Source organism: Scyliorhinus torazame, chromosome 5 (genome assembly GCF_047496885.1).
Source record: "Scyliorhinus torazame isolate Kashiwa2021f chromosome 5, sScyTor2.1, whole genome shotgun sequence".
NCBI lineage: Eukaryota > Metazoa > Chordata > Chondrichthyes > Carcharhiniformes > Scyliorhinidae > Scyliorhinus > Scyliorhinus torazame.
Genome location: NC_092711.1, coordinates 107,009,239 through 107,022,342, shown reverse-complemented (window position 1 = coordinate 107,022,342; position 13,104 = coordinate 107,009,239). Strand labels below are relative to the sequence as shown.

The window sequence follows — 13,104 nt, the reverse complement described above, 5'->3', positions numbered from 1 at the left end:
TGTTTGTGATTGGTGGAGTATTTCCAGTGCAATTCTAGATTTCTCAGGTCATGATTCCATGCTTCTTGAGATCTATATCAATGCTTTAGACTTTAACATGGGGACAGCATTAAGTAATTTACGGTCCTCTTTTTGACAGTGAGAAAGAAAGCTGCAGACTTTTATTATTCATTTATGGAATGTGGGCTTCACTGGTTAGGCCAGCATTTATTGCCCATCCCTCGATGCCCTTCAGAACGTGGTGGGGAGTTTTCTTCTTGAACCGCTGCAGTCATTCAGTCCACCCACTGTGCTGCTAGGGAGTGCGTTCCAGGATGTTCTCCCAGCGACAGGAAGAAACAATGACATATTTGCCAGTCAGGGTGGTGAGTGACTTGGAGGGGAGCCTCCAGGTGATGGGGTTCCCATGATCTGCTGCTCGTGGCCATCTAGATGGTCATGGGTTTGGAAGGTGCTGACTAAAGAACATTGGTGAGTTACTGCAGTGCATCTTGTAGATGGTACACACGGCTGCCACTGTTCGTCGGTGATGGATGGTTTGAATGTTTGTGGAAGGGGGAGCAATCAAGCGGGCTTTGTCCTGGATGCTGTTGAGCTTCTTGAGTGTTGTTGGAGCTGCACTCATCCAGGCAAGTGGAGAATATTCCATTACACTCCTGACTCGTGCATTGCAGATGGTGGACAGGCTGGGGGGGGGGGGGGGGTCAGGAGATGAGTTACCCTTCGTAGGATTCCTCATCTTTGACCTGCCCTGGCAGCCGCAGTATTACTGTGGCACGTCCAGTTCAGATTTTCACCAGTGGATGTTGATTGTAAGGGATTCAGCGATGGTAATGTCATTGAATGTCAAGGGGCGATGGTTAGATCCTCTCTTGTAGGAGATGATCATTGCCTGACACTTGTGTGGCATGAATGTAACTTGCCACTTATCAGTACAAGCCTGGATATTGTCCAGGTCTTGCTGCATTTGGACAAGAGCTGCTTCATTATCTAAGGAGTCGCAAATGGTGCTGAACATTGTGCAGTCATCCACAAACATCCCCATGATGAAGGCAGATCGTTGATGAAGCAGCTGAGGATGGTTGGGCCGAGGACACTGCCCTGGGGAACTCCTGCAGTGATGTCCTGGAGCTGAAATGGTTGGCCTCCAACCACCACAACCATCTTCCTTTGTGCCAGGTACGACTCCAACCAGCGGAGAGTTTTCACCCTGATTCCCATTGACTCCAGATTAGCTGGGGCTCCTTGATGCCATACTCGGTCAAGTGCTGCCTTGATGTCAAGGACAGTCACTCTCACCTCAGGCATTCAGCGCTTTTGTCCATGTTTGAACCAAGGCTGCAATGGCTGCAGGAAGACATCAAATAGACTGATCAGCGGGCCAGAAAAGTAGCAAACTGAGGTCAATCCAGAGAAGCGCGGGGTAATAAATACATTTGGGGAGGACAAACACGGCAAAGGGAAAGAATATGAATGGTATGATCTGTAGCGGGACAGAGGGGCGATAGAATGCATGTCCACAGATCCCCGAACGTGACAGGAGAGGTAGACATGGTGATTGTAGAGGCAGAGAGGATACTTTGTTATTCACGGGGACACAGAGTACTGGAGCAGGGAATATTCCCAGCAATTTCTATTGGAGGAAAGACCTGAAACCCCTCCCTCCACAGATGCTGCCAAAGCTGCTGAGTATTTCCAGCATTTTCTGTTTTTATTATAAGATCAGGGAGGTTATACTGGAACAGTCCAAAACACTAGTTAAACCACAGCTGCATTACTGAGTACAGTTCTGGTCACCACATTACAGGAAGGATGTATTCATACAGTGAGGATGCAGATTGACGAGGATGTTGACACAAATGGAGAATTTTAACAATGAGGAAAGATTGGAGGGGCCGAGGTGGTTTTCTGTGGAACAGAGAACACTGAGGAGAGATTAACTGAGGTGTTTAACATTATGAGGGGCCTGGATTGAATGGATAAGAAGGATCTATTTCATGAATAGATCAATAACCAAGGGGTTTAGATTTAAAATAATTAGCAGAGGATTGGGAGTGGAAGGGGGTTAATGGATCTCTATGTCTATTCGGAACCCTGGATATGTGTTATTCCTTCTCAGTTCCCAAATGACCTGTATAAGATGGACGGGTTGCATCTAAACCGGAGAGGCATAAATATCCTGGCCGCGAGGTTTGCTAGTGTCACACGGGAGGGTTTAAACTAGTATGGCAGGGGGGTGGGCACGGGAGCAATAGGTCAGAAGGTGAGAGCATTGAGGGAGAACTAGGGAATAGGGACAGTGTGGCTCTGAGGCAGAGCAGACGGGGAGAAGTTGCTGAACACAGCGGGTCTGGTGGCCTGAAGTGCATATGTTTTAATGCAAGGAGCATTACGGGTAAGGCAGATGAACTTAGAGCTTGGATTACTACTTGGAACTATGATGTTGTTGCCATTACAGAGACCTGGTTGAGGGAAGGGCAGGATTGGCAGCTAAACGTTCCAGGATTTAGATGTTTCAGGCGGGATAGAGGGGGATGTAAAAGGGGAGGCGGAGTTGCGATACTTGTTCGGGAGAGTATCACAGCTATACAGCGAGAGGACACCTCAGAGGGCAGTGAGGCTATATGGGTAGAGATCAGGAATAAGAAGGGTGCAGTCACAATGTTGGGGGTATACTACAGGCCTCCCAACAGCCAGCGGGAGATAGAGGAGCAGATAGGTAGACAGATTTTGGAAAAGAGTAAAAACAACAGGGTTGTGGTGATGGGAGACTTCAACTTCCCCAATATTGACTGGGACTCACTTAGTGCCAGGGGCTTAGACGGGGCAGAGTTTGTAAGGAGCATCCAGGAGGGCTTCTTAAAACAATATGTAAACAGTCCAACTAGGGAAGGGGCGGTACTGGACCTGGTATTGGGGAATGAGCCCGGCCAGGTGGTAGATGTTTCAGTAGGGGAGCATTTCGGTAACAGTGACCACAATTCAGTAAGTTTTAAAGTACTGGTGGACAAGGATAAGAGTGGTCCGAGGGTGAATGTGCTAAATTGGGGGAAGGCTAATGATAACAATATTAGGCGGGAACTGAAGAACATAGATTGGGGGCGGATGTTTGAGGGCAAATCAACATCTGACATGTGGGAGGCTTTCAAGTGTCAGTTGAAAGGAATACAGGACAGGCATGTTCCTGTGAGGAAGAAAGATAAATACGGCAATTTTCGGGAACCTTGGATGACGAGTGATATTGTAGGCCTCGTCAAAAAGAAAAAGGAGGCATTTGTCAGGGCTAAAAGGCTGGGAACAGACGAAGCCTGTGTGGCATATAAGGAAAGTAGGAAGGAACTTAAGCAAGGAGTCAGGAGGGCTAGAAGGGGTCATGAAAAGTCATTGGCAAATAGGGTTAAGGAAAATCCCAAGGCTTTTTACACGTACATAAAAAGCAAGAGGGTAGCCAGGGAAAGGGTTGGCCCACTGAAGGATAGGCAAGGGAATCTATGTGTGGAGCCAGAGGAAATGGGCGAGGTACTAAATTAATACTTTGCATCAGTATTCACCAAAGAGAAGGAATTGGTAGATGTTGAGTCTGGAGAAGGGGGTGTAGATAGCCTGGGTCACATTGTGATCCAAAAAGACGAGGTGTTGGGTGTCTTTAAAAATATTAAGGTAGATAAGTCCCCAGGGCCGGATGGGATCTACCCCAGAATACTGAAGGAGGCTGGAGAGGAAATTGCTGAGGCCTTGACAGAAATCTTTAGATCCTCGCTGTCTTCAGGGGATGTCCCGGAGGACTGGAGAATAGCCAATGTTGTTCCTCTGTTTAAGAAAGGTGGCAGGGATAATCCCGGGAACTACAGGCCGGTGAGCCTTACTTCAGTGGTAGGGAAATTACTGGAGAGAATTCTTCGAGACAGGATCTACTCCCATTTGGAAGCAAATGGACGTATTAGTGAGAGGCAGCACGGTTTTGTGAAGGGGAGGTCGTGTCTCACTAACTTGATAGAGTTTTTCGAGGAGGTCACTAAGATGATTGATGCAGGTAAGGCAGTAGATGTTGTCTATATGGACTTCAGTAAGGCCTTTGACAAGGTCCCTCATGGTAGACTAGTACAAAAGGTGAAGTCACACGGGATCAGGGGTGAACTGGCAAGGTGGATACAGAACTGGCTAGGCCATAGAAGGCAGAGGGTAGCAATGGAGGGATGCTTTTCTAATTGGAGGGCTGTGACCAGTGGTGTTCCACAGGGATCAGTGCTGGGACCTTTGCTCTTTGTAGTATATATAAATGATTTGGAGGAAAATGTAACTGGTCTGATTAGTAAGTTTGCAGACGACACAAAGGTTGGTGGAATTGCGGATAGCGATGAGGACTGTCTGAGGATACAGCAGGATTTAGATTGTCTGGAGACTTGGGCGGAGAGATGGCAGATGGAGTTTAACCTGGACAAATGTGAGGTAATGCATTTTGGAAGGGCTAATGCAGGTAGGGAATATACAGTGAATGGTAGAACCCTCAAGAGTATTGAAAGTCAAAGAGATCTAGGAGTACAGGTCCACAGATCACTGAAAGGGGCTACACAGGTGGAGAAGGTAGTCAAGAAGGCATACGGCATGCTTGCCTTCATTGGCCGGGGCATTGAGTATAAGAATTGGCAAGTCATGTTGCAGCTGTACAGAACCTTAGTTAGGCCACACTTGGAGTATAGTGTTCAATTCTGGTCGACACACTACCAGAAGGATGTGGAGGCTTTAGAGAGGGTGCAGAAGAGATTTACCAGAATGTTGCCTGGTATGGAGGGCATAAGCTATGAGGAGCGGTTGAATAAACTCGGTTTGTTCTCACTGGAACGAAGGAGGTTGAGGGGCGACCTGATAGAGGTATACAAAATTATGAGGGGCATAGACAGAGTGGATAGTCAGAGGCTTTTCCCCAGGGTAGAGGGGTCAATTACTAGGGGGCATAGGTTTAAGGTGAGAGGGGCAAAGTTTAGAGTAGATGTACGAGGCAAGTTTTTTACGCAGAGGGTAGTGGGTGCCTGGAACTCACTACCGGAGGAGGTAGTGGAAGCAGGGACGATAGGGCCATTTAAGGGGCACCTTGACAAATATATGAATAGGATGGGAATAGAAGGATACGGACCCAGGAAGTGTAGAAGATTGTAGTTTAGTCGGGCAGTATGGTCGGCACGGGCTTGGAGGGCCGAAGGGCCTGTTCCTGTGCTGTACATTTCTTTGTTCTTTGTTCTTTGTTATAACAGATGTCAAGTCTGTGCTTGTTGGCAAAGTCCAGTTGAACTTTATTTGTCAGCTGTGCCACTGGGAAACTTGTTTTTAATACAAAATTTAGAAAGAATTAACAACTAGAACCTGCAGCAAGATAGTCAGATTAATTGTCTTTCACGAATACAGAAGTTGAGTTTTCTTTCAAATCATAATACACCAGATAAAGTAACTGGGTAATTTTGATTAGCAAAGCGAGCAGCAAAGGTTTCAGAAATATAGATGGAGTGAGCAAGAAGAGAAACAGAACAGAGCAACAGAAGCACTTTTCCATTCCGGTAAGTGATTCTTAAGAGAATTGTTATCTCAAAGTCTGGCCTTCTTTTTACTGCTGATTGGCTTTAACTATTTCGAATTTTCTCAATTCAGCCAAAGTGTCTGTCCATCAATTTAAGAGATATGGGTTTTTGAATATGTTGGTGTAATTTTCCCATTCAATCACTTGCCAATTTTCCAAATTATCGACATCTGCATCTCAACATTACTTAGAAAAAACACAGCCTTCAGGGCATTATGACCTTTGACTGTCTATTACCATGGAAACGAGACTGCCTGTGCTGGAAAAGCAGCAGCATACAATGGGGTCTTTTAGCTATTTGGCGTCACTGACCTTGTTTGGCTCAACAATTTGCAAATGTTAAAATCTAGGTTGAATGAAAGAAAACTAAAGTGGATTTTCTGGATGAACCCTTAATGGGTTTCCAGCTTTGTTGCACTCAAATTATGCTTAATGTGTTCTCATTTAAACCTATTACCTTTATCATCTATAGCTAACTAGACAAGCCAATTTCTATCAGTCCTCCCTTTTGATTCTTCTAAAGATTAATAAGATGAATCAAAATAATGAATAGAAATTAAGGAAGAAATGTGACAAGATAGAAGTAAGCGTGGGGAGGAACGCATTCACATTGTCTGTAATCGGTCACTTGTTTGTGAACAGCCTTCAACACTGGAACGGGCAAAGCTTTGCAAGCGATACAAGCATTTTGGAAGCATTTTATTCAAAAAAATAATTATACAGTACCATAACGATTCAGTAATAATGGAAATTGATTATATGAATGGAGTAATATTTGGGTAATAATGCAATAATGCAGTAATAAAAGTTCAATAGTAGGAGCCTTGTTCAATGTCATGGGCTGGTAGTGCAGTTGGACCACTATGAACCACTTTGATTGTTGGGGCATTATAGGTAGCCATACATTGGCTAATGCATCTGATCGGCAAGATCACTACGTAAATGACAAGCACAAATATGAAAAATCAGAGAAGTCCCTGAATGATAGAAATTCCTGTGCCACCCACCCATCCAGAGAACCATCCCCAAAGAGTGGTGTCAGAGGGTTGGTAAAGTTTTCTACCTTCTTCTTGCATATGTGCTGACAAGCTTTTGATTTCTTCTGAATAACTGGGATGTAGGTGCAACACTCTGCACCAATCAGGGCACAGGTTCCACCTTTTTCAGCTAGCAAATAGTCAAGTGCCATCCGATTCTGTAAAGCCACAGTTCGAATGGCGAGCATCTCGGCTGAAATGCTACTTCGGGCTCGGGCAGTGTCATTGGCTTTTTTCTCTAGGTCTCCGGCCAATTTAATGTATTCTCCGGTCAATACGATGACGCCATAGGCAGGGATGAGAGCAGAAAAGAATTTTGCAGCCCCTGTGATCTTGCGTTTAGACCTCGTGATGATAGTGGTAGGTTGATATTTCTCAAACTGTGGGATGAGAGGTCCATGTTTTGAGTCTGCGTTTATAGCATCGGCGAGGGAAAGGGAAAGGAATGGCGGATGAAGGGGACAATGAATCCTGAATAGCACGCTCCTCTCTAGCTCATTGGGAGCCAAGGTTATGCAGTATTACCGCAGATGTAATAGGTGCCATTATAGGTAGAGTATTGGGCAACCACTTGTGGGGACCAAAGTTCTGTACAATTTGTCCCATCGGTGTGATTAGGTAGCCCTTTAAAGTCGATGGGATTCACTTCATGTCCATAGACCACTACCTTTCTTGTGTCATGAGTGCACGGTGTTCTGGCACTCGCATCCAAATAATATTCACATTTACTGTATCCCGCATTCCATGCTCTATGATTATAGCCGATTAACCATATGGTCCCAGTGTGGTTATGACCAGTTGGGAAGGTTACTTGGGGTGGTTTCTGTTTCTGATCATAGACATGTTGATACCATCGCTTGAAAGTGTTTAATGGGCGGCCTGTAGATCGCCATCTCTTAACCTCATCGTTTATCGTTTCTTTGGTTCTGGTGTCTCCACATTGGGGAAGGGGAGAGTCGCGATTTTGGAAAATGTACCATTCTGTCATTTGGGATAAAGTAACAGGAACAGGTTGTCGTGGGATACCTGCTTGGGAATTGGTAGGGATAGAAGAACACACCCAGCATTTAGAGACGTTAAAGTCTCTAGCATAGGTATAGGACATGTAAAGGAACGTGTTAACATTGAACTCCTGGGTAAGGCCTGCTGGGCCAAACATGTAACTGAAAATCAATATTATGGCAAACATTTTTACAGATTCTGATTTTGGTACGCGCGCTTCACATGTGACGCGTGAATGCATGATTTCTTTCCTTGGAGTTTCACGGCTGACTGGGATGTGAGTAATATCTGGTAGGGGCCTTCCCACTTGGCTCCTAAAGGTTCGCACTGAATCTTTTTTTACGTAAACGGAATCGCCGGGCACCGAGTCGTGGCCCCCCTCAGGAGGAACGCCCCACGCCGCCGACACCTGACAGCATTTGTTAAGTTTTGACAATAACTAAGTAAAACATCACTAATCAGATGACAGTCTACCTTTCTTAAGTCAATAGTTCCTGGCAGTGACTTGAGTCTGCCAGTGATGACCTCAAAAGGGCTTAGGCCTGTGGTTCTGTTTGGGGTTGCTCTGATACTGCACAAACCTAGTGGCAAGGCTTGAATCCAATTCCTGCCTTCTTGGTTGTATTTGGACAATCGTTCTTTTAAAGTCCGGTTCATGCGTTCCACTTGTCCTGATGTTTCTGGATGATAAGGGCAGTGTAGATTCCAATCGATGTTCAGTAACCTGCACACCATCTGGCAAACAGCACCTGTAAAGTGGGTTCCATTGTCTGAGTCAATGCTAGCTGGTACTCCCCATCTGGGAATATAGTCTTTGCATAGGACTTTGGATGTATGGGTGGCTGTAGCCCTCCTGGCTGGAGCAGCCTCTATCCATCTAGAGAACTTATCCACTATTACAAGGAAGTTAGTGTATCTTTGACATGTAGGAAGGGCGATGTAATTGACCTGTATGTTCTGGAATGGTCCTGCAGGGGCAGGAGCTTTTAGCTGAGGCATTGATGTTATAGGTCCAAAGTTGTTCTTTTGACATGTTACACAGTGGTTTGATACCAATTGTGCATGTTTTTTGAATCCTTTGCCACACCAACTTTTCTGGAATCGAGCCATCATCTGTCCTGGGGCTAAACGTCCCCATGAATGGATCTGTTGGGCCAGAAATGGCATCAGTGCCTGTGGTGCAACTGTGTATCAGTCTGAACTTGTCTCCATCTATCATCATCATACAACTGGATACCTGAGTCTAACCATGACCATTTCTCTTCTTGTGTAGAGTCATGTTGCATTTCACGTAGATCTTGTAATAAATCGGTCACTCCCAATTTGTAGATGTGTCTTGGTTCTGCTGAAGAATCCCACTGGGAGGCAGCTTCCTTTGCTACTCGGTCTGCAAGGGTGTTTCCTTGTGCTTCTGTAGTGTTGTCTTGAATACGGACCTTACACTTTAGAATGGATACTTCTTTTGGCAAAGCTATGGCTTCTAGGAGGTCATCATTTCAGTGGTGGGAGTCCAGAACTCACTGTCTGATAGGGTCCTAGAAGCAGAAATCCTGATCTCTTAAAATAAATGTCTTGGATATCCAATTGAAGGACTGGGACATACAGGGCAATCGACTGAGATCTGCAAAATGGTGTTAAGCTGAAAGCTCCACTTCAGCCAGCACTCACACAATGGGCCAAATGGCCTCTATCTGGACCAGAACTTTCAGGTTTTTACTCTGATAGTTGGAGTTTGTTTCTGATGATAATAGCCTCAAAAGGACTGGAGTTTAACATTCTCGATATTGGTGAAATAAATCAGCTGTTTTAAACACGTTGTAGATTTTTGTCTTTCCTGCCTGAGTGTTTAACATCACCTGGCTGGAGCTCAGAAAGCACAATCTCACCTCATAGAATCAGGGAATTTACAGTGCAGGAGGCCATTCGGCCCATTGAGTCTGTGCCAGCCCTTGGAAAGAGCATCCTACTTAAGCCCACACCACCACCCTATCACTGTAACCCCATCTAACCTTTTGGACACAAAGGGCAATTTAGAATAGTCAATCCACCTAACCTGCACATCTTTGGAGTGTGGGAGGAAAGCGGAGCACCCGGAGGAAACCCTCGCAGACACGGGGAAAACGTGCAGACTCCGCACAGACAGTGACCCAAGCCGGGAACCGAACCCGGGTCCTTGGTGCTGTGAATCAACAGTGCTACCCACTGTGCTACCGTGCCACCCTTGCATCCAAGCTCCCGGATTGTCTGTCTTCTCTCCGAGTAAGATTCTGTTTGTCTCTTGTATTTCACTGTGACAGGGCAGAGACCTGTTTGAAGGATTCAAACATGGGAGTTCTGGGAAAAATGGGCAAGGATTTGGGAGGTGGCAACATGTTTAAAGAGTTTGGAGAGGAGAGGGAGGTTGAAGATGGGGCAGTAATTTGTAAGGATGGCAGGGTCAAGGGTTTGTTTTATTGAGGAGGGGGTGGTGATGGCAGATTTGAAGGACAGAAGGACAGTACCTGAAGAGAGAGAAATGTTGACAATATCCAGGGACACAGGGTAGTTGGCTGATGGTCGATGGAGCAGGAGCTGGGTCACATGGACAAGATGAGCTCTGAGAGGGCATGAGAGGAGATGGGAGAGAAACAAGATAAAGATGTGGGTTCAGGGCTCGGGAAAGGATGAAATTTAGAGACAGTTTGGTCCGGTGGGCTCGTGGAAGGGAGGGAAGCAGCAGAGGCAGCTGATCGGATTTACTCAATCTCAGTCACAAAGAAGCTCCACAAGCTCCTCCCACTTCTTGTTGGAGGTGAGGATTGAAGAGACAGGGGAGAGCGAGAGTACTTCAAAAGGAACTAACTTGTGTCAGAGATATTAAAACTTTTCAGCACTCTGCGTATTTAACACAAATCTAATTTATTTGACTTTTAGCCAGAATATTAGCCCTTGTAAATGGGCTGGAGTTTGTTACCAGCAGAAAGAGACCCAAATGAGACCTGAATGTGAGGAACAGCAAAATCCAATCACTGTGGTTATTTGTGGCATCGTTGGTGCTGCTGCAGGTTGGATAACTGAGTGAATTCCTTCCCACACTCAGAGCAGGTGAATGGTCTCTCCCCAGTGTGAATTCGCTGGTGTGTCTGCAAGTTGAATAATCGAGTGAATCCCTTCCCACAATTGGCGCAGATGAACGGTCTCTCTCCAGTGTGAACACGCTGGTGCTTTTGCAGAGTGGATGAGTTTGTGAATCCCTTCCCACACTTGGAGCAGGCAAATGGCCTCTCCCCAGTGTGAATTCGCTGATGTGCAGTGAGGTGTGATGATCGTCTGAACCCAGTCCCACACTGAGAGCACCTGAACGGTCTCTCGTTGGTGTGAACACGTTGATGGCACTTCAGATCCCAAGAACTTTTATAGCACTTCCCGCAGTCTGCACATTGGAACGGTCTCTCCCCAGTGTGAAATCGCTGGTGAATCCGCAGGTGGGATGACTGAGTGAATCCCTTCCCACACTCGGAGCAGGTGAATGGTCTCTCCCCAGTGTGAATTAGTTGGTGTGTGGACAGAGTAGATGACTGAGTGAATCCCTTCCCACACTTGGCGCAGGTGAATAGTCTCTCCCCAGTGTGAATTCGCTGATGTAAAGTGAGCTGAGATGATCGTCTGAACCCAGTCCCGCAGTGAGAGCACCTGAACGGTTTCTCGTCAGTGTGAACACGTTGATGGCTCATCAGATCCCAAGAACTTTTAAAGCACTTCCCGCAGTCTGGACATTGGAAAGGTCTCTCATCAGTGTGAACTCGCTGGTGTCTCAGCAGGAGGGATGACTGAGTGAATCCTTTCCCACACTCTGAGCAGGTGAATGGTCTCTCCCCAGTGTGAATTCGCTGGTGCTTCTGCAGAGCGGATGCCTGAGTGAATACCTTCCCACACTTGGCGCAGGCAAATGGCCTCTCCCCACAGTGAATTCGCTGGTGCTTCTGCAGGTTGAATGACTGAGTGAATACCTTGCCACACTTGGCACAGACAAATGGCTTCTCCCCAGTGTGAATTCGGTGATGTGCAGTGAGGTGAGATGAGTTTCTGAACCCAGTCCCGCAGTAAGAGCACCTGAACAGTCTCTCGTCAGTGTGAACTTGCTGGTGTGCCTGCAGGCCGGATGACCGAGTGAATCCCTTCCCACACGTGGTGCAGGTGAATGGTCTCTCACCAGTGTGGCTGCGTTGATGAGTTTCCAGCTGGGATGGGGAAGTGAATCCTTTCCCACAGTCCCCACATTTCCACGGTTTCTCCTCAGTGCGACTGCATTTGTGGCTTGTGAGGCCTGATGACTGACTGAATCCTCGTCCACACACACAAATCATGTACGGTTTCTCCCCACTCTGAACGATGCTTTTTCCTTCCATGTTCAAAATCCACTGATATTCAGGATCTGATAAATTGAGGACTCTGTCAGATCCCGATGTGATGCTTGGTTTGATTTTTCGGACTTAGAATCCTCCACTTCGAACACCCTGTGAAACTGATTTAAAAACAGAAAATAGGGAGTGAGAGAGAACCCACAAAAACACACAGTCAGGTTGTGAAATTGAGCTGAATGAATCTGGTGATTTGTGGGGCCGGCACTGGGAAAAAGTGATCATGAAAACTGCTGGATTGTCATAAAAACCCAACTGGCCTCTTTGGGAGGAGAAAGAGGTGAAGAGGGATTTTGTATATCTACAAGACATGTTAAGGGAATAGTTGGCAAAAAAATTTCAATCTTGAGCTTCATAAGCAGAAATATTGATACCAAAACTATGCTTCTGGTGGCACAGTGATTAGCACTGCTGCCTCACAGTGCCAGGGAGCCGGGTTCAATTCCGGCCTTGGTGACTGTCTGTGTGGAGTTTGCACTTTCTCCCCGTGTCTGCGTGGGTTTCCACCCGGTGCTCAGGTTTTCTCCAACAGTCCAAAGAAGGGAAAGTTAGGTGGATTGGCCTTGATAAATTGCCCCTTAGTGTCCAGGGATGGGTAGGTTCAGTGGGGCTACAGGGACAGGGTAGGGGTGTGGGCCTGGCAGGGTGCACTTTCAGAGAATCAGTGCAGACTTGATGGGCCGAATGGCCTCCTTCTGCACTGTAGGAATTCTATGGTTCTAATTCTATTCTATTAATCTTTATAAAGCTCTGGTCACCACTCTCCAGGAAGGATGTGAAGGTTCTTGGAGAAGGTGCAGAGGAGATTTACCAGAATGGTTCCCGCAAAGGAGGTTGAGGGGAGATTTGATTCAGGGACACAAGATTATGCCAAGTTTCGATCAGGTGGACAAAGAAACTCTGTTTCCATTCACTGATCGTACAAGCAGTCGGGACACAGATTTAAAGTTTTGGGTAAAACCTGGATTGAACTATATAAGATGCTGAGGGGTCTTGACAGGGTGGATGTGGAGAAAATGTTTCCTCTTATGGGAGAATCTGGAACAAGGGGGTCACTTGCAAAGTGAGGCGTCACCCATTTCAGATGGGGATA

The 13,104-nt window shown here is 46.3% G+C and overlaps 1 protein-coding gene across 4 annotated transcripts in view; it reads right to left on the bottom strand.

Moving 5' to 3' along the window:
- Window positions 1–5,267: 5,267 nt before the first annotated feature.
- LOC140421622 (uncharacterized) overlaps window positions 5,268–13,104 on the bottom strand; it is an 81,605-nt gene continuing 73,768 nt past the window's right edge. For all 4 annotated transcript variants that reach the window (XM_072506399.1, XM_072506400.1, XM_072506398.1 and 1 more), the window contains one exon: window positions 5,268–12,115. In XM_072506399.1, coding sequence (XP_072362500.1) covers window positions 10,626–11,999 — 1,374 coding nt within the window. In that variant the 5' untranslated portion in view covers window positions 12,000–12,115 and the 3' untranslated portion in view covers window positions 5,268–10,625. The remainder of the gene's footprint in view (window positions 12,116–13,104) is intronic.